Here is a 22,840-nt window from a genome sequence, read left to right on the forward strand (position 1 = left end):
ATGCCCTAGCGCCCCCCTGGACCCCCAGCAAATTGTTCAATATCCCCCCCCCCCCCAACCAGAAATCCTGGATCCGCCCCAGCATCTTATCCATAATAACGAGGCACCGGTCAATGCTCACTCACAAAAGTAAGAACAAAATATACGTAACAAATAAGAAAACCAACACGTTTAAATGCACACAACTATTTCACAAAAAAGAGTTACGTGAAAACAAAGTTACATTTATCAACTCCCTTGCTAAAAGGACTTTTTTTGCCATGCATAATTTGATTTAAAGAAACTTGTTTTTGTTATTTTATTAATCCTTTATTTAATTAACAGAACAGAACAGTATGTTAATCCTATTCACAATTTAAAAACAAAACATCATTAAAATTAACACAACGTTTTTCGCTGTTTGTTGCAAGTAAACATGTATGTCACGTGGACTTACAGACGTCCATATTGTAAGAGAAAATACACGTGTAAAAAAATAAACGTATATAACTTTACATCAGTAAAGCTCATTTGTCTTATACATTTGCTAGTGTTATAATAATACGTAATTGGGTAACGGTTAATTAATTGTATTCTCAATATTGTAGCAATAACATTATTGCATTTTTTCATGCATATAGAATGAGTTACAAAGACACGCTCGGGTGTTTTATTGCATTGTGACTTAAATATTTAATTTGTAATAATTGTAATGTTGTCGTCGATATGTCATGCGAATCATATTTTGTTCACAGTAATGGAAACTTAATGAAAGCTGTCAGTAAAAGTGTAACCTGCAGCATTTAGCAGGCGCGGGTGTTGATGATTTAACTTGTTTAATGAAAATAAATTTAGTTTATGAAGATACTTCTAGCACAACTTGTAATCTTCGAAGAACCAAACATAATCGACGATACATCAGTTTTCCCCAGTGTAAGCAGACTAAAAAATTCTTATTCGAGTTAATTCCCTTTGTATAAAAGACGACTTTAGTTAACAGAGCGCACAATGCTGTGAAACAATCTACGGGTGTTTTCTGACTATGTTAAAACAAATGCCATGTATTAAATTAATTTTTCTTTTATAAAAGTGTCTGTTAAATATTACATTTTTATCATGACAATTCATCAATTAAATACGTTTAATACCATTACAATTCAATGCCTGTGTGGTTTAATCACGGTGATCATTACATATCAATATGTAAAATATACTAAAACTTTCAATACAGGCGAATAAGGGATATTGGATTTATATCTATATCAAAGGTAGCTAAAGAAACTTCAGCGTACAGTCTATATATATTATTGACATACCATAAAGTCAAAAATCATAAAAAGCGACATTTAAAGTTATGGTAGCAAGAACTATATCAAAGAATGCAGCTTTTGCTTTTTTGCTCAAACGGGGCGTTTACATTTTGTATGCTCATCAACATAGATAAAAGGCGTGTCTTTGATATGCTAATTTCTTCATATCTTATGCTTATTTCATCCAGTGACGTCAATAAATCCCGTTATCAGTTGCCGAGCAACGTGCACGCGGACCAATCAGAAGAGGCCGCTACCTGTCAATCATGCCTAGTTCGCGCCTAAGCGTTCCCCTCCACCTGCCCACCCACGAAAAAGCGATAGAAGGTTTATATTCTAGTAGTTATACCCACGTGTGTAAGCTTTCATTTGTGCTGTGTAGTTAGGTAGTGTAGAATCTTAACATTATGAGAATGGAGTCAAATGGACCAACTTCACCAATTAACGGAACGGATGAAATTCCCAACGATCCAGGGTAAGTTGTGAAGTTTAATTAATTTTAAATTGATTTTTTTCTTTGAAGTTTCACGACGCCGACTGGGTGACATTTAGGTCAACGGATCGGGTACTCAAAATATTCGTTGTTTACTTAGTCTGTTTTGTTTTCGATTTGCAGGAAGATGTTTATTGGCGGACTTAGTTGGCAGACCACAGCAGGTAGATTGTCATTTTTATTTTAACATGAAATACCGCTTAATGGTTAGTGTGTACATGTATTGTTTACATGCGTTAATTACCCATAACCTCAGGCGCGTTCGAGTAACTCGATTGTTATCGTTGTTTTCATATTACCGTAAAATTGTTGTCTGCTCTAATTTTCGCGGTATTCATATTTTACAGAAAAACTGAAGGAGCATTTTGGGAACTATGGTGAAATTAAAGAGTCCATGGTTATGAAGGATCCCACGACAAAACGATCGAGGTGTGTTGCATTTAAAATAAAATATAAATGTGTCCAGTATATTTATGAGGATTATTCTCATTGCACAATGGATGTATGTCAGCTGATTAAAGTAATCATATTCTAAGTGGTCACGTAAGTTTAGACTAGAACATGTAGCTTCCATAGATAGATTCTTAGTAATAGAACGTAGATTTAGACAATGTTCAAAGTTGTATAAAGTAGTAATTTCAACATCAGTAGTACCGCATTTAAAACAAATAATACTAAAAAGTTCGAACAAGATTTCAAGTTCAACGTATAACATAACAACAATCACTCAAAACTATATTATTTTTTTCCAAACCAGTAGTAAATTATGCTCTCACTGACTAAGGAATATTATACAACATGTTTACACTTCAATGGACATGGTAAAATCGCAATAAAAGGCTGGAGTCATAAAACAACTGTAATGATAGCCCTTATACCCCAATAAATCTGGATGAATGGCCAGCCTTATCTGACCAGTTTGAAAGTCATAAACTAGGCCCAGGGCCTTGACACTTTTTACATTCTCCATCCTAACTTAGTAGCTTTATCTTCACTGCCCTGGTTAACATATAAATTTTGAAGCCCAGCATTGGTTTCTAAGATATTTTATGATCCTTTAAGAAAAACTTATTATATGATACTTAAAAAAACACTAATACAATTCTTAAAAAAAAACGTCGTGAAATAATAGGAAAATTAAATGATTCATTAAACATAGGAAATTTATTTAATTAACCCATTAATGCCTAGCGTCCTGAAAAAAGGACATTGCAAACAGCGTAGACCCAGATGAGACGCCGCATAATGCGGCATCTCATCTGGGTCTGCGCTGTTTGCTTAAAGGAATTTCTTTATGAAATGTTCTAAATATAGAAATAAATATACTTGACATCCCTAATTTTGGAAATATATTGATCCAATTTAGAAGGATGGGAGAGTCCCCTAGGCATAAATGGGTTAAGTTGACAATAAAGTGCCTTTTTAAATTAAACCTAATAATTTGCATAATGCATATCTATAAATTAAATTGTATGTATCTAAAATAAATGAAAATTTTCCAATTAATTAAATGAAAAGATAGTAATATGCTTCATGGTGCTATTTGACCAAATTTCTCAAACAAGATTCAAAGATTCAATCTCAGAACATTAATACTCAAACTAAGAAGTAAAGCTACAGATCTACACTTCTATGTGTTATTTCTTATAATGATTGAGAACACCACCCCTGGTTTGCACACCAAGATCACTCCCAGGTCTACACTTCAACATCGAAGCCAATCATTTCCTCAGCTTAAACCTAGATTTAGCCCCAGGAGATTTCAATTCTCCTCAAAACAGTCTAAATTGCATGCTTCAGCCTGAGCAGACCATCTCTGCTGACATTTTCTGTGTTTTTGTGTTGCACCAGTAATCAATAGAAGTGAAGACATTGGGGTCACTTAAACTCTAGATAACATCAGTGACTTGTCATATTTGTATGTAAATATATATGCAGCTTGAATTGTATATCTTAATATCGCCAAATTGGTATTTCATGTAGTGAAGCCTGTTTTAAGCTGAGAGGAAATGTTAAACTGTCATTGAGAAATTTGATTTCTATGTTATCTATCGACATGTGCGTTGGAGCTTATTAACAAAATTATTTTCATGCGTGAATTTGTGCACTCAAATTGTTAAACATAATGATACTCCCTATATATACACATAAAAAGGATTGAACACATACACAAAATAATTTCATTACTTATTATTTATGTTATTTACTTAATTTGCATACATATGAACACACCCATCATATTTATTGTATAATAACACTATAGGAAAATTGGCTTCTTGTTTGGTTTAAAAGTTAATAAGACAGTGTTTACCTTAACTATCCCCATTCCAGAAGTAAATGTAGCTTAATTTACAGGGCCAAATAAAATGTTAACATTAAAAGTGATTTAATAGAAGTAGAATAAGGAGATATATATGCAAAATGCATATGATAATTTAAAATTGTTAACAATTATCTTGAATAGAATTGTCCATGTAATCAACACTGAACAATTTACCCAACCATTACTGATATTCAACTGCATTTATACTAGTAAAACAAACAACAGCAACTTAAACAACAATAACCTGGATCTGACATGAACAGCAATAACCTGGATCTGACATGAACAGCAATAACCTGGATCTGACATGAGGAAGCAATTGTTTTGGCCGATTGGGAAAAGTACCAGTACCAGCCAAATTGGGAAAAATTAGCATGAAAACCCAGAAATTGGGACATTTTTCGTCATGAATTCTTCCAATTGGTGCATTAATTTTTTTACTAACTCTCAAAAAGCTATATTACACATGTTAAAGAAAAAGGTAATCTTCTTGTTTTTATAACATAGAAAACAAGGAGTAGGATAATTATGATAAATTGTATTTGTAATTGTATTTCAAATCTCTAGATTTTGGCATTAGCTTAGATCGCAACATGCATAACAACTACTCGTGCAAAGTTTGTATCAATTTCATTTATCAATACAGTAATTGTCCTATTCCCTAGCGTCCTACTGGAAGCATTGCATTGAATACAGAAAAATACATCTCAATGCTCTACTAGTATTTCCAGTGTTCCCAGTGCATTCTGTGTTGAACTGTGACAGAGATGTCACAAAGGCTATTTGAGTCCCAATATCAAGTCACAGCATATTATCTATTATGGATGTGCAGCGACCTGAGATCTTCATCATATGATTGTCTCTTTGTGAAAAGGATGTTTAATGCATGAGCATAATGTGTTGCTCCAGATCAGCTTTTGCAGTCTGCACAGGCTAATCAGGGACGAAACTTACCTTTTTTATGATATTTTTCTAAGCAAAAATCTAGTTTAGACGGAAAGTGTCATCCCACATTAAAAAACCATTTCCACAGAGCATGGCCTATATATTTAGCCCAGCTCTGCTTTGATGTTTGTTAGTCTCAGGCAATCGGGTGGCCACAAAAACAGCCACAAAAACACGACTTCAGAATTAACCCTGGTAAAATGCAGTGTAGCGCATCAGTAGATTTGACTGGGGGACTATGCACTTGAAAACTTGGGTGTTAATTGGGGGGAGTCCAGGCCGCTCTATCTGGGCTGGCTGTTGAAATTCTGGTGTTCAATTACACAGATTGGAGATTGTATGCTGGGGTTTCAATGAGTCAAACTTTGTGAAATTTAGTGTCGGCCTTAGGTCAAGGTTACCCAGCAGTTTTTTGCTATGTATAGCGTGCAATGGTTTGAGACAGCATTGCCATTTCACATGATCATAACCACTTAATGTAACCTGTCTTTCTCTGTTGCAAAATTTTTCTGTAAATATTTAATCTAGGACAGTTTGAACTGAAAATGTAATTGATTCTGGTCATTTTATTATGTGCAACACTGTTTGAAATCAAATTGTAACAGTGTCGGCCTTTCATAACAGCTAAACAGAGTTAGAGCAAAATGCCAACTGGTCCTTTTTGGCCCCAATTGTAAGAAATGTGTTGAAATTCATTTTTAGCTCCGCTGTTTTCTGAGAAAACCCAAGGTATTGACATAGCCAGCTTGTCGTGTCGTCCGCCGTCCTAAAACCTTAACATTTTGTTAAGCTTTTGAACATTGGTTCTTAAATGAAAGTGCTTTCACCTACAACATTGAAACTTTACTGCACCTTGATGAGTTTTACACGCCACATCCATTTTTGGGTCACTAGGTCAAAGGTCAAGTCCACTGTGACCTCTAAAATTTTTGAAAAAATTTGACAAGCTTTCATTTATTCAATACTGCATCCGAAGCCGAGGGTTGGCACCCGTATGCGGTGCTCTTGTTAATACTCAATTCAAACCAGAATTATTTTTTTTGGAAAATTAACTGTTTCGTTTAAGAACTCTGGCAGTGATTCTCTTTTAGTGAAACTTATGTTTCCTAAGGTAAATGCTCAAATTTGTATCCATCAAATAATTTTGACATTTGAATTGCATATGTTTTGTGATTGTCACAACATAAAACCTGATGAAATCAGCATCTGGAGAAATAATATAATTACTTGGTCACAGTTCAAAGGTTCAGAAGTTAAAAAACAAACATGTTGTAATGAATATGCATTGTGCATTGAATGTGACTTTAGGTTGAGTGGTGTAAATGAATCTAGCAGAAATATAATGTATTCACAGTTTCTTGCAAATACATTTGGTTCTAGTAAATATATTTTGGAAGAAACTTCATGGTAGATTTTTTTCCTCACTAGAAATTTCTCAGAGATTTGAAATACTTATATTTCCTTTGAACATGAATGGAGATTTCTCTGATACTTGAATAGAAATGTATCTGATTCTTACATAGAGATTTCTCCTGTGCTTGAATATCTCATGTTGTTGAATAGAAATTTCACCTGTGCTTGAATATCTCTTGTTCTTGAATAGGAATGTCTTGTTTTCATTTTTGAATGTCTCTTGTGCTTCAATAGAGAAAATATTCTGAACTTGAATTGAGAATCTTTTGAACTTGATTTGATGGTTTCCTGTCTCTGAAAATGTAAGGCATTTTATATATTGCTATTAGTTGACTGCAAACAGCATATTCAATATTTGCTCATTACTTTTGTAAATATTAACTTATTCCTGATCTGGTGGTTTGAAAACATTTTGAGTCTGCATTTATAAATTATTCTCTTGATTAAGCAATTATCCAATTTGTATTATAAACACAAACCAGTGTTTTTTTGTACAAAATTACAGCCTCTAACAGACTGTTTCTTATTTGCAGATTTAAGTAAGACAGGCTGTTTCCCAATAAAAAAAAGGAACATTTTCTCCACAAATCTGACAAAAAATTACCAAAAAATATGCCAAACTTTTCCAATAACTCAATAATTGGTTTATTGAGTTTACTATACTAGCACTTCATAATATTAATTTAAGAAAGCAGTTTAACATGCACATATAAACAATTGGTATACTGTTATTTATATTTATATTAAGAATGTTTAATTTTTCCCAAAAATTGCTTGGTCTATCCCGCTTTTTTCCCTATTAAAAAAGCATAGGCTGTTAAATATGAAGCGGAAAAAAATCACTACAAACAACAGAAAAAAGTAAATATTGGGAGACATTATACCAAAGTCATAACTTTTTTTTAGTTTTCAGTGTAAACTTTTCTAATTTGGAACAAAAAAATGTTGACCTGTAGCTTTTTCTTTACAGGCGTAAGATAAGCATTTCATTCAAGCATTGCACACTTTTCTAATAAGTACATGCAAAAATCAACATAAAGAATCTAAACTAAAGGAAAACTGGATCATGGCATATAAAAAGATTCTGTTGAAAAGAGTTTAATTTCAAGTGGCAGAGGTATTGACAGAGTGAGTAAGCTCACAGTTGCCACTACAACATTCCACCATCGCCAGAACAGCCCTACCTGATTTGTGCACACATGGTAATCTTATCTACTCCAACAAAATTGGGCCTTTTTCATTCTTGCTGACATTTGTTTAAGAGTTGTTCTTTTTCTAACAGGCTATTTGAATGATGCTCTAGAACCTGATGATTTGATGATGATTTATAGGATTGACAGAAAATGTTATTGACTTGTTGGAGTTTTTTTTTAGGCTGAGTATCAGACTATTTCAGAAAAGTCAACATAAATTTTCATGGAATCAGTAAATGAGCCATGTTCTGGGAAAGGGGGGTTTTATGCATGTACATAAAGTGCCGTCCCAGATAAGCATGCAGCATTTTTTTTTCCTTCTTTAGAAAGGGACTTTCCTATAAGAGATTTGTTAAAATGATGCAAAATTCAACAATGTTTACGCTTACTTTGGGAAGTTTCTCCCCCCTTTTTGGTTTTGTTTGTAATATTTTCCCAAAAATGGAAGGCCAGACCCTTTCTCCAAATCAAGAAAAAAGTCTTGGCATGAGCAGATCCCACAGGCTTATCATTTTTGGTCGAAATTCCAGTTCATGTGTAAAGGGCTCATCTCCTGAGGGGTACATCTACATATTCTCGAAAAAAAATATCTAAAAATTGCTACAAAAATAAAAATATTGTATTATAACACAGACTTTCTGGCTGGTACGATTTGTTACTTTGTGAATAAAACGAAGTGTCATTTATAAACAAGTTTGTATAAGATTTGATTATAAGATTTCAAGGTATAAATGAATGTTCAAATTACTGATATTTATAATATATTGATATTAATAATATATAGTGTTCTTTTTATGCCCCCGGAAGGGTGGCATATAGCAGTTGAACTGTCAGTCAGTCTGTCCGTCTGTCCGTCCGTCCTAAAACTTTAACATTTGCCATAACGTTTGCAATATTGAAGATAGCAACTTGATATTTGGCATGCATGTGTATCTCACGAAGCTGCACATTTTGATTGGTGAAAGGTGAAGGTCATCCTTCATTGTCAAAAGTCAAAAAATGCAATCCAAGGGAAGTAATAAGCTTTTAAAGGGAGATAATCTCTAAACCTGCCTAATGATATATTGACATTTTATTTCAAAGTGGCGCAATAGGAGGCATTGTGTTTCTGAAAAACACATCTCTTGTTATTTGTTGTTTACACATGGCATAATTCAATTTAATTTAAAAAGTCTATATTTTAGCTGTTTTTCTGAAGCACGTAAAATTATATGTATAATTAAAATGACTGAAAAAATGCAATTGATATCTACCTTAAAAACGAAAACTTGGCTCAATATATTTAAAATTGTTCCAATAGTTCTTATTCTGGGTCAGTAAATATACTAAATATAGAAACAAGCATTTTTGTTCACCCTAAAAACTAGAATTAAATTTGTACAGGTGTCGTCCCACAGTTATTTTTTTTGCACATAGATGCTGTATTAACTCTGTCATGCAACCAGCAAGAGTTATGTCCCCGAAACCTGATTTCTCAAAAGTGAAAATTGATCTTATCCGAAAATGTACGCATAAATCCTGCCTTCTAAATGCTTAATTTCACTCACAATGCCCTGTGTAAACAAAGTTCTGTTCTCATTAGCCGTGTGCAAATACCGATGATAAGATAAAAATATTCAAGGTAGAAATTCTCCTTCATTGAACTATGGCGTTTATTAAACATTTAAATTTTGAAGAGTATTCAACTTAAGAACCCAAATAGCTTTATTGAATACCACGTCTTGTATAGGATATTTTAATTGAGTCAATTAAAACTTATATAGAATCAAGTCGAGAAAGGGTGTTTTCTTTTGTGTCATGAATTTAAATGGGTCTAGCTTTAAAAAAATGGGGTTTAATGCATGTGTGTAAAGTGTTGTCCGAGATTAGCCTGTGCAGTCTGCACACGCTAATCAGGGATGACACTTTCCGCCTAAACAGGATTTATGGTAGGAATATGCTTTCTTTCAGCGAAAAATATAATACCAGAAAGTGTCGTCTCTGGATAGCCTGTGCAGACAACACTTTGCGCATATGAATTAAACTCCCTTGTCAAAGAGCGCATCTCAAATGTTTTTTGCGTCACTGATTGACATGATAAGTATTCATGTTTTCTTTACGGCCAAGTTTAAATTTACCTTCCTTAGTTTTTCACAATTCATGTTGAACTTTGATTTGTCAACAACAAAATACTATTGTTCAAGGATTTATATTAAATGTATTCAAATTCAATTTTATCTTCATCTTAAAGTAAATCATATAAGAAACTCTTGATTTTGAACTCAGATCTTAAAACATTATGATATTTTGACCATTTTACTTAAAAAAAGCAAACTGCAGAATCAGTTGGCTTATCTGTAAAAATATAACTTCGTAAGTGACATCCTTTGAGTGTAAGAATGTCTGATCTACACATGTACATGTAGAAATAAAACTTAACTTAAATTAATACTTTTACGTTTACAATCTAAGTAAATGTGTGCTTCAAAAATGAATAACCATTAATTTTTAATAATAATACAAAAATGCGATTCACATTCTTGTATAAAAGTTAAATACACAAGAAAAACATGTAATAATAATTACACAACGCCAGATTCTCTGACTATTATAAATGTTCTTTTGTTAACCATTTTACTTTTTACAATTTTCAATTATGTGCCTATTATATGCGTATGTTAAGGCTACCCAAAAATATTTTCCTTTAAAATAACAACCATGCAAAAGCTATGAAGCAAAGTTTGTTTCATTTCCCATATCAAGGGATTGGATCTAAGTTTCTTTCTCTTACCATATCAAGGGATTGGAGATAAGTTTCTTTCTCTTACCATAACAAGGGATTGGAGCTAAGTTTGTTTTGCTTCCCTATTTAAGGGATTGGAGTTTAGTTTGTTTCGCTTCCCATTTCAAGGGATTGGAGTTTAGTTTGTTTCGCTTCCAATTTCAAGGATTGGAGTTTTGTTTGTTTTGCTTCCAATTTCAGATGATAGGAGCTAAGTTTTTTTCTCTTACCCTTACAAGGGATTGGAGCTAATGTTGTTTCACTTACCATTTCAGGGGTTTCGGTTTTGTCACATACAAGAACCCTGACAGTGTTGACAAATGTCTAGAGAATGGACCCCATATACTGGATGGCAAACAGGTAAATATTGACCCCTTAAGCTGGCCCTTTTCTTAGATTGATGCAACTTGTCACTCTTTAATGTGTACATTCCCTTGTAATAAAGTGTTATGGTCATGACAATAGTGAAGGTGCTGTGTACAACAAACATCTGAAGAATTTCATTTGTGGGGGATTTGTATTGTTAAATCTAACAGTCATGTAATGGTGTTTTTCTCAATTGGCCATAATGTAATATTTGTTGTACAGCTTTAGTTTGAATTAGTTGAAATAAATATGTTGAATAATTCAGGATACATGTATTACATGCCTGATCAATATGCAGAAATTGTTCACTTTTTGGCGATTTATATTCATGTGTTTCTAAAGGTTTACATTTTGTTAAAGTAGCATTTACAAATTATCTCATTCCCTTGGTACTTAATGGAGTTCTCTCTTATATAATTGTCAATTTATACATGATTCATTTGGGTAGTTTTTTTCTTGGTTGTAGTACATTAACACTGGTTTATGCACTTTCTATGTCAAGGGTTGTTTTCACTTCCTTCAGTCTGCTATTAAAAGTGGTTTTATGACCCAATGTACCTCAAAACAAGTAATAATACCCTGGTTTGCAAATATTGGACATGTACTGTGGCGTAGCTGATTGCCCATGATAGACATTTTTACGATGTTTATGGCCATGATAAGTCACAAGTCATTTTGTAGTGGAAAGTCTTGTTATAACCTTTGACTTACGACAATCATAATGTTATTACCGGCTTTTGGCACCTCAATATTGTAGATAGCCATCAATGAGTGTTTGTTTGCTAAACAGTTTGGAGATGTTTTCCCATGGGGTTTCTCAGTTTTTACCCAGTTTCTTACAATGATATTGTTGACTGGTTCAGCAAAGTTTATTAGATGTTTGAAACCCTCCATCAGATCAGTATTTACGGTTGTAAATAACTTTATTTTGACACTTTGTGAACATTATTATGGGACAAGTTTGTATATGGTAATTGATAGTGGTTAGAAAGTACACGCTGATTTTAATATAAGTCAATAAAGCAGTTTCCTGGTCCAGTGAATCAATATGGTCAGAGGCTTTCTGGCCTTTATTAGCAATTTCAATTTACAATTTGTCACAGGAAAGGGTGCTTTAGTTTTCTCAAATATTCTTGTTTGCTTATTTATTCAATATTGAGAAGTAACAGTTACATCACAAAGAGGAGTTCGATTTTCATGTATTTACTAATATTTGCCAACTTTGCTGGGTTTGAGAACATTCAACGAAGGCGTAACCGCCCATTGTTATGCTGCTATTCAAACGTGGTTCTGTAAACGAAAAAGTATAGGTAGCTTTATAGGTTGCTTTCTAAATACGTTCCACTGAATGGTGGGCCAATATTTGCCTGGTGTTTAACATAAAACCTGTCTTGTCCGAGCTGGTATATAAAAAAGTGAGCCAGTTCCATGAGATCTCATAAGACCCTACTTGATCATATAGTTGACAGTTAGTGACAAGATAGAATATAATAATCACTGAGGTGCAACCTCTATCTGTTGGTGACCTCTGCGGTCTGGATCTGTTGTTATACATAAAGTATCTTACATCTTTGTAGTGATAGATTTCCTACCGTGTCTATTCACGTTTATTCAGTTGTCTATCACTAATTAGGACTAGTTTAACGTGTGGTGCAAGTTTTCAGTTTTCGTTCAAATTACGGGATTTAGTTTTGTTTGAACAGTCAGGCTTTGTGACGGACAAATTTGTTTGCTCTTTGGTGTTAAATTGGCTTTGAGCTGCGTTATTATTGAATATTAATTTATATTAGAAGTTGTGCCCAGTTTTTACACATTTCGTGTGCAAGCCAAGATGGAGAATGTGTATTACTTCTATCCGCAGGTGGACCCTAAGGTGGCCTTCCCGAGAAAAGCCCAACCAAAGGTAGGCACTGATTTTTTCCTTACAATATCTCCTTAATACAGGGATGTGTTTTTTCCTCTGATGGATCCATATAGAAATGAGGAGCTTAGTTGAACCTTGTAAATAGGTGTGGGGGGGGGGGGGCATTTCATCCCCTGTTGTGATTCTTAAATCACACCCCTGTAAAGGTGAAGGGCATATTTTGTGAAATGCACAGGATTTATTCGCTTATTTATTGCCCAATAACAGCAGCTGTATTAGGTCTGTTGAAAAGATGAGTACTCTCAAAAACGAGCAATAAGAATGAAGTGTGTTTTGTTGTTCTTCTTAATTACATTTTAAATGTCAGAGTTTGATTGAAATGTGCAGAAATATCAGAAAAAGGAGCAAAACACATGTTAGTTGGGGCATGATTTTTAGTTCATTGTAAAGTCAGATTTTATTGTCATAAAATCATGTTGTTATTATCATCTTCGTTTGTCTGGAATAAAGTTTCCAATTCTTTTATTGACTCCAGGCCAAATGACTTGTTTAGAAATAGAATCCTTGGCTAATTAATACCAGTTATTACAACTGCGCCAATAAAAATTTGCAAATACAGGTTTTACTGAGTTGGTATAGGATGTTTTAAACATGTCAGTATAAAACTTCAAACACACATGATTCATTCATTATAACGCTTTAACGCACATGTAAATGATTAAATTCTTTCAAACTTGTTCAGTCTTGCATAACTTCCAACCTCATGGCATTCACTGGATGTATTTTGTTTGTGAACCATGACACACCAATAGTTATATTTATCAATTTATAAACCTTTCCCATGCTTTCCCATCATCTTTCAATTACGTATTCACAAGCAGTATTTTGAGATAATGCAAATTTCAATATGGAAACCAATAAACTGAAATAACTTTTTATTTTATTATGTACATTTAGAAATATCATTTCTTTTGATCTTTGTTGTTAAAAAATCAAATTGCGGTAACTTGTAAACTCCCTCAAGATTCTAATTAATGCCAATAATGCTGTTGCGATTGAGTCATCCATTAACAAGAATTAAATGATGCATGTAAACAATAATGAATATGAAATGGCCTATGAGAAGTTTTAATAAAATAGATAGTAGATTATCCTATATCTTAAGCATTTTACTATTTGAGCCTTGTAATGCGAAAATAGGACTTTTGCAATATTGGGTAATTATAGCTCCAGACCAGCCTACGCAATTGCTCTAGTTCAAATTATGCCCTCTATGTAGATATGCACAGTACATTCTTTTTTTTGTTGCCAGACTTTTCTGACACAGCATGTCATTGTTTGTACAATTAATTAATAACGATATGCAGAATAATTACCATATAATTGTGTCATTACATATTGACATGCAATTGCCCTCTAGCAATTTGCATATTGAGCACATTAAAGTGTATATTGAGGTAAATTACAACATACAAAACATTCCTCTTACCTGTTGTTGAGTATTTTAACCTTTTTCCACTAAGATACGTATTTAACCTACCACTTAGATACGTATTTAACCCTTTACCACTTAGATATGTATTTAACCCTTTACCACTTAGATATGTATTTAACCCTTTACCACTTAGATATGTATTTAACCCTTTACCACTTAGATATGTATTTTCACGCATTTGTAGTCCCTTAGATAGTTATATTTAATTTAAAGCCTTTCTTACTAGAGTGTTTAGTTACTATGGCTACATCTTATATCCCTTATCCCTTAAAATAAAGGCATTAATTTATTTTTTCAAGACTTCAACTATATTCTGTATGTGTTTTTTTGCCATGGTGTGGTCTTGATATTACCTATCCCTCTAAATAAAAGCATTACAACATTTGATAGCTTGATGAATTTCCATTGGATGCATTTGAGCCGTACTCTGTGAAAAGGGGGTTTAATTCATGCCTAAAGTGTCGTCCCAGACTAGCCTGTGCAGTCTGCACAGGCTTATCAGGGACAGCACTTTGCACTTTATGGTATTTTCTGTTTAAAGGAAGTCTCTTAGCAAAAATCCACTTAAGGCCGAAAGTGTGGTTCCTGATTTGGGACGACACTTTACCTACACGCATTAAACTCCCCTTTCACAGAGCGAGGCCCATTTGTTTTCCAACTTAATTGGTCTTTAAGCTTTAATTGTGAAGTCTCTGTCTGCCTTGAAAAGAAGTGATTAGAAATGTGCATCAATATTGTTACAGCTGTATAGATTTTAAATGGTCCTTTCTTGAGAGTGAAGCAATTGGATCTGATCACACACATGTTGACCTTTTTATTTACAAAAGAAGTTATGTCAAAATTTATTCTTCTCTGTAACATTAAAGGGATCTTTTCACGGTTTACGAAACCATGAAGATTGCTTATATAAGGTATAAAATACTTAAACTGTGTATACCCGGCGGAATAGCCGAGAGGGCTAATGCGTTTTTACTTCAGACTAACTCCAGGACTCCGGGGGTCACTGGTTCGAGCCCTGGTACCGGCTACTTTTTTTCATTTTTTAAATTTTATTCTTGATTTTTTACTGTAGCTTTGAAGATCCAATGTTTACATTTATCAATATAAAGCATTTAATGACTAAATTCAAAATATGCCAAAATCTGTGAAAAGGCCCCTTTAATATTAAGAATTTAGGTGAAAATGTAATCAGGCAAGTAAGTGTTAAACATTAAGTAAAGTATTAAGAAAGGTTACATGTACACCAGTTTGTAATTTGAAAAACTGTTGACATAATACAGTCTGATACTTCTCATATAAATTGTGTAGTTGTTATATCACAAATAATTATTGATGAAGCCCAAAAGGAAAAAGAGGAATAACAGTAATTTGAAGGAAAGATAAATTAATGAATTCTTTTTCTGTTCTGTCTTGCTTCTATTGGGGTTATTTGTGTAACATAACTCACAGAAAATGTGTTCTTCCAATGCCAAAATCTCATAAAATGTATAAATTGATTTTGCTGGCGCTGTAGTCGGGAACTTTACCAGTAACGACAGTTCTGGAATTAGTTATATGCCCTTCTCTGCAATCCTTCAAACTTCAAACAAAGGACATAATCAGTTTTAACATGGGCCTTTATCACGGAATATTAGATCTCAGCCGTTTTGACAAAGCTAAATTAAATATAATTTTATCAATTTTCCTATAAGCCTCATCCAGTCTGATCGCAGATTGGCTTGTGGTTGAGAAGAGTTTTCAAGCCTTACGGCTTTGAAGCTGCTCTAGAAAGCACCCTTATCTCCATTTTTGTGTGACCAGCCCGGTAAATTCCTTATTTGTTAGGAAGATAATGTGACGACAACAAGGGTGTAGTACATGGTAGATATGGAGCAGAGCTGGACACAAGAAATAATTACGTAGATCAATAACCATTGGGATAAGATACTGGTCAATGCTTTCTTAGGGCTGCGTCTGATTGTCTAGTTGTAAATTAAATGTCTGTGATGTGTTTCTCCAGATATTGAAATGTTTGTGTATAAGCTTGTCAAAAACAAATTTTAGTCTCATCGTCCCTGTTTTCTCACCAAGGCAAAATCAAAGTGTTTATGTCTGATTAAATTTCAATTGGTTAAAAGCTGCAACTTTATGTTCTAAATAAACGCCTACAAATGTGCTTTTATAGCAAATTAACTGATGAAAATATTTCTTTAGTTTTGACAAGCTTGATGTAGTTTATGAGCGAAACTTGATCTGGTTCACTGATAAAAGTATGTTTTTATAGTGACTTAAACATTGACAAACAAAAATGGCTGGAGGTAGAAAACAGTATACAATTTATAATGGTTTTAAAAGGTTATAGATAAAGTAACAGTGTTTAATTTGGTATGGCTATAATATGTCATGGCTGATGTAGATCATTTTTTGCAAGGCGTTTTTTGACCATTAGTGTTGATAGTCTTGGTCAATTTCTGCATAAACCCGGCTGTTAAGCTCGTGTAATGAACGTGTAATTTGCATTGGATTGTCAGTGGATGAGAGGACTAGAAGCCAATTAAGGGATGAAAATGGGAGCCATATCTGCCATGACTCAGGCCAAGCAGTAAAAACAGTCATATAAGTCAGTCCTTACATACACAGCCAGTTTTATTGTTGTAAGACAGATCAGCAATTACAAACATGCTTTTCTATATATGGAAGGTTCTTGTTGAGTCGTGGGTTCTTTATAAGTCGTGGTTATAGAGATCGCATAAAATCACGTGATAGAACGTTCCCACATGATGCAGTCGTTACGGAAAAAAGTTATTGACACTTTCCATCGTTTTGCTGATCGAAAATGAGACAAAAACAGTTCAATATTATCAGAACTCAATATGTTTATTTATGAGTATTTGCCACACTGCATCCTCTGTTTTTTCACAAGAAATTAACCACCCTGCAATATAAGTTTTAAGGCTATTTATAGTTTTCAAATCTTGAAATTGGAATAGGCAATCAAAATCCACGTCTCAACAAGAAAATATTTTTAAGATGGCTATTTGACAATATCATTATCAATATCAATTATTATTCATTATTATTCCAGAAGATAAACAATTGAAAAAAACAACAACAAATATAAAGACCAAAGGTTAATAATAATGGTTATAAAGATTTTATTGTCATGTATTAATAAAATATTTGTGATGTTACAACCCCATTTACGCCTAGCGTCTAGAAAAAAGGCCTTGGCAAACAGCGTAGACCCAGTTGAGACGCCGCATGATGCAGCATCTCATCAGGGTCTGCGCTGTTTGCTTAAAGAAATTTCTGTAAGAAATATTCTAAATAAATATACTAGACATCCCTAATTTTGGAAATATATTGATCCAATTAAGCAGGATGGGAGAGTCCACTAGGCATAAATGGGTAAATTAAAATCACCCATGACTCATCAAGCATATAGCATACCATGTATAGATCTAGTCTAGATCAGAACATGCATAACAAAATTATAGTAACTTCCAAACATGTTTCTTCCATCAAATATTTCAATTAAATTCTCTCTTGTTTTATCTATATGCCACAAATAATGCATTTAGAGCAACTTGCTTTTTTTCTGTGTTCAATGAGACAATTCATCTACAAAAATCTAAATTCTGCAACACAGGGACTTCAGTTCAATTTTCAGGGTCCCTGCCTTTGTAAATGAGAAAATGGGCTATTGATTTCTGTAATTGGTTGTGCTAGAGAAAGAAGTGTGCTTGGTAGGTTGGTGGTTATTTGGTGTTGTTAGATTTTGACCAGGTTGGTGTTTGGTGTTATTTATGACAGGAAATATCTAGGATCTCAAGAGGTTCTTGGGACTGCTCAAATGGGCACTATGGAAGGCAGGAGGAATCTTTGTCTGATGGCATTATATTCTAATAAACTGCTACACCCGAAGGATTTCAAATTCTTGAATATTTAAGCACAGCATTTCAATTTGAAATTAAATTTGGGCAAAAATCTATTACGTTTTGTCAGATTTTCACACTTTTGTGTATAGAAGACCAGAGGGCGAGGAAGGGGAGAGCAGAAAGGAGCAGGCTGCATTGCACGTGCTATTTTCTAAAGATCTGACCTTATTTAAATTTTATGGGGTTTTTCTTATTAGAAGAACATTATAATTTGTGGGAAAAAAACGGTGCAAGATTGCAATTGCATAGTCAGTTTTTGAAGATATTTCTTGTTTTACAATGCCAAAAAATGCACGCGTTTGTGATAAAAGAAGTATAGAAATAAGTATGGTACAGTATCTCAGAACATTCAGAATGTTTAAATATAAGGTTACATAAATATTACACTCAAGGGGTGTTGAATTTTAATTAAAGGCCTTGCTTCATTTGAAAGTTTTGTATTCTACAAATTTGGTCTGCACAATCTTTTCCACATGTCTTAGAGGAATATTTTTAAGTTTCACTTAAATTCTGCATTTCCGTTATCGTCATTCTTTGTCTAAAACAATTCTTCTCTTCTGTAATTACAATAGATTGCATGTTATTTAGACACTATAATTCCTTTTCTTGCAGACACTTCCATTTCCCAAAGTCTTGGTCGACACTTCTTCGAAATTACTCTGGATTAAATTAACACAATCATTGGTTTTGACGAAACAAAAATATAAGCAGAATTTTCCAAATGGTCAAACATTTTAATTAGATTTTTAATGCACTAAAAACTTCTAAATTTCGTAATTGGAAATCATGTTATAGCTTGTTACCATGGCAATGGGCCAAATTGATTGTTGAGAAGTTAGTTGGTCAATATTTGTTTATAATGGGGCTGAACAGTAAACAGAAAACGAATGATGTTTAAATACATGTGGTATTGGGAGATATCAAAGTCACATATACAGTGGATGTTTACCTAAGCTTCCACCATAGGGAAACCTTTCAACATGCTGTCGATTTTTCAATACCATTGAACTCTGTTATTTACTTTAGATCCAAGTTTGTTTACTTCTGAAGCCCTGCCTTTTACTTATGGAAATGAATAATTTCTATAGTTTGTGTGAATGCTTTCAAGTTGTTACCCCATTTGGCAAATATCACTACCTTTGACACTGTTGAAATATGAAGTGGGAAATGTACTTATAAAAATATTGAGTCTTTGCAATGCAGGTAACTTTTTTGTTTCTTTAATATATCAGCCATGCTCTGAGAATATGGGCCTTAACCCTTTGCATGCTGGGAAATTTGTCGTGTGCTAAAATGTCGCCTGCTGAATTTCTAAAATTAGCATTTTCTTCGATTTTTTTTCAAAGAATACTATCAGAATAGCAAACAGTTTGGATCCTGATGAGACGCCACGTTCTGTGGCGTCTCTTCTGGATCCAAACTGTTTGCAAAATCCTTCAAAATTTGGTTCCAGCACTGAAAAGTTAATGCATGTGTGTTAAGTGTTGTCTGAAAATAGCCTGCACAGTCATCATAGGCTAATCAGGGACTACACACTCTCCTTAAACTGGATTTTTGCTAAGAAAATACTTCATTTACAAGCAAAAATACAATACAAGCAGATAGTGTCTTCCCTGATTAACCTGTGCAGACTTAATCATTTACTTCATTGCCTTTTATTGTAAACAATACTTCTAATTGCAGGATATAAGAGAACACGAATAACATGCAAAACACTATAAAACAATCATCTTCAAAGACTATAAGCTTAGTCCTCTGCAATTACATGGTACTTTATAAACATAGAGATGATGGGCAATTACTGGTTAGTTCCTGCAGAATGAATTGCCAAATGTAAGAAAATGAACTCTAAAGTATTCAGTGCTCCAGCTGTGAAAATGGCAGTTTTGAAAATACTCCAAGTCGGAAAAAAATTGAAGAAAAAAACACATGATGATGTTTCATATACAAGGCCAATTTTTTGGCACCAATCCTGTAGAAATCTTTCTTCTCCCTGGAATTGTCTTAACGAAGATAAATTAACAAAAAAATATTTTGAGAATGTTTAACTCAACAGCTTGATGCTTGAAAGGAGAATCATAGTTCCAATTGTTCCAAAATTGATAGGATTCGGAAATCATTAAAATTTCGGTTTGACTACACAGCATAGAGATAAATGTTAATCAATGTGTTTTTCGCTTGCAATTTTTAAAAAGGCATGTTTGCAAGTTTTTTGTAGTATATTTCAGTATGTTTTAAAATATAATTTATTTGCTTTCACATTACTAAATGTATATCTGTTCATTTTGCTATTTTGCAAATTAAATTATGTAGAAATAAAGAGCATAGCAAAGCCAATAATTGTGAAATTGTATTATTATTACAAATTACAAAGCACTTAAAACAATTATGTAATTCCGCTCTTATTAAATGTGCCCCTAAGAATTTTTACAAATATTGATTCATCAAGCTTTTACATTAAAAAAAATGCATATGTATACTTTTGTGAAACCATCAGCATGACATTTCAAGAATTGAGTGCAAGACTATTGTATGTTATATAGAAATGTTAGGCAGATACACCATTTTCACACTGATTTCTAAATTTCTAAAGAAGCACCTTTGTCAGGTATTCACAAAAGGAGAAGTTAGATCTAGGTTTGTTTTTGCAAGGGATAATCACCCCGGCTTTGTGGCTTTGTGCGGTAGTTCAGAAATGTTATGTGCTTAACTATAGATCTATTGTAAGAGGCAAGGTCAAAAGTAGAGGAAATTGTCCAAAAGTGGTATAATTATACTTTTGTCAGCAGTTAAAATAATTTGTATTTCTTTCATTAGGTTGCAACGTTAAGTCAGGAAATCTACTTTGTGATTCACACAAAATTTTGAAATTATCATTCCAGTGCTGTACAAAACAAACTGGGTCCATTGTTTCTAATTCACCCTTCACAATCCTGGGAACAATACACAATGACAATTTTGTTCACATTTCAGGCAGAGTAAAGTAATTAGCAGTAATTATTTTCCAACTTTGTCTTCTTTAAGTAACATTTTCTGTAGCAAGATTCATCATTTCTAGAGACACAGTCAAACACAAAATCTGCAGCAGTAGGATAAGGAACATTTTGTTCAACTTTAAAAAAATTGCTGAAAAGTTTTTTTTGTTGAAGGAAATTAACTAATTTTATACCAGTTTATTTTGTTTTTAAATAATTGTGCTAACAAGTCAACAAAATGTTTTCATCTCCAATCGGAACTTTTGGATATCCTGCTCCTTCCTCGCCGTTTACCACAAAGGTAAAATATTGTACAAGCATTATTGATTGTGGGGCATTCATTCTCATTGATTTCATTGGTTGAATGATCGATGAATTCAACACAACCACATTGGGAAATTACCGACAAAAAATTGTCTTTTTTTTCAAAATCAGAAATTCTCATATTTATGTGTTCACAAAAATGTCTTTTTGTAAACAACTAAATTTCATGCCAAACAAATACATATGATTCTACAGTATTTCAATTAGTTTTTATGACATATACCAGTTTATTCGAATTCATTTTTATCAAAGATACACTGTTTTGTTTTAAGAATATATTCAAGTATTAAGGGACCGTAATTAGCAGCGATCACGAACAGATTGAATGTCAATCAGTCCTCGGATGAAATATATGGTGACTTTCTGCTTGAAAATAATCTATTTGACGTCGTAAACGTTGATCTGTTATGCAGCAAATGCACAATTTGCATGAGTATTACATCGCATTGCTATAAGGGAGTCTTCAATGGAAATGGCCATGATTTTATTGTAGAGAAGAAGACTGTAGTTAATGTAGTTTGTATATTAACAAAGCAAACATGACCACTCAAATTATCAATTGCTTATGACAGGACTGGGGTTATTCACGCATCACTGATGAACAACCCATTTGCATCTTTATTGCTGTGGGGTTGTAAAACATATGCATTGTGAAAACAATTAGGGCTATTGTGAAGATTGTATTATAAGTGACTCAGAGTTACAGAAAAATGGTAAGACTGAAACCCTGAAATTTCAATTAACCTTTTTAAAACCCAATCCTTTCAGACCAGCAAACCCGAAACAAATAAGATCCCAGGTAACAAGCAAGTATATGCATCAATACCTGAAAAAACTTCTATTATTTTCTATTATTTTAATATTTATAAGAGCTGTGCTCTGTGAAAAGGGTGTTTACTGCATGTGTGTAAAGTGTTATCCCAGATTAGCCTGTGCAGTTTGCACAGGCTAATCTGGTACGACACTTTATGCACATGCATTAAACCCCATTTTCACAGAGCACAACCCATAAGCATGTGTGGATATGATTTCCTTTTCCTTTTTCCAGTATCATTCATGAAATAAAACTTATGTCTTCATAGAAACATTTTCAGACATTTGTCTATGATATTAAATATGTCAGATGCAACAAACAGTACAAAGGCGAGTCTGTCGGTTCCTCTTTCCAGAGATATAAACAGTTTTGTTAATGACTCATTGCACATGAGCTATTATCGCTGTCATTTAACATAGAAATACGTAAGACATAATCACATAGTGCGCAATGCATGCGTACATTTCAGAACAGTGGTATGCTACTCAGGAAGAATGTAATAATTATACCCGTGTAGTTAATTGTTATTTCATACCCTCTTCCATTCTTCTATTTACCACAAGAAAATGCGTATCTAAGCCCATGGAAAACAATCTTCTTAATATCACCAGGATAAAGCTAAAAAAAATAGGTTTAGGCAATTTTTATGCCCCCCTTCGAAGAAAGTG

At 33.4% G+C, this 22,840-nt stretch overlaps 1 protein-coding gene across 5 annotated transcripts in view; it reads left to right on the plus strand.

The window, feature by feature from the left end:
• Positions 1 to 1,596: 1,596 nt before the first annotated feature.
• LOC127852247 (RNA-binding protein Musashi homolog 2-like) overlaps positions 1,597 to 22,840 on the plus strand; it is a 108,554-nt gene continuing 87,310 nt past the window's right edge. For all 5 annotated transcript variants that reach the window (XM_052386147.1, XM_052386152.1, XM_052386164.1 and 2 more), the window contains exons 1-5: positions 1,597 to 1,764; positions 1,906 to 1,946; positions 2,130 to 2,211; positions 10,693 to 10,777; positions 12,645 to 12,686. In XM_052386147.1, the coding sequence (XP_052242107.1) occupies positions 1,697 to 1,764; positions 1,906 to 1,946; positions 2,130 to 2,211; positions 10,693 to 10,777; positions 12,645 to 12,686 (318 nt within the window). In that variant the 5' untranslated portion in view covers positions 1,597 to 1,696. The remainder of the gene's footprint in view (positions 1,765 to 1,905; positions 1,947 to 2,129; positions 2,212 to 10,692; positions 10,778 to 12,644; positions 12,687 to 22,840) is intronic.

The sequence above is a fragment of the Dreissena polymorpha genome, chromosome 1 (assembly GCF_020536995.1).
Source record: "Dreissena polymorpha isolate Duluth1 chromosome 1, UMN_Dpol_1.0, whole genome shotgun sequence".
NCBI classification, from domain to species: domain Eukaryota; kingdom Metazoa; phylum Mollusca; class Bivalvia; order Myida; family Dreissenidae; genus Dreissena; species Dreissena polymorpha.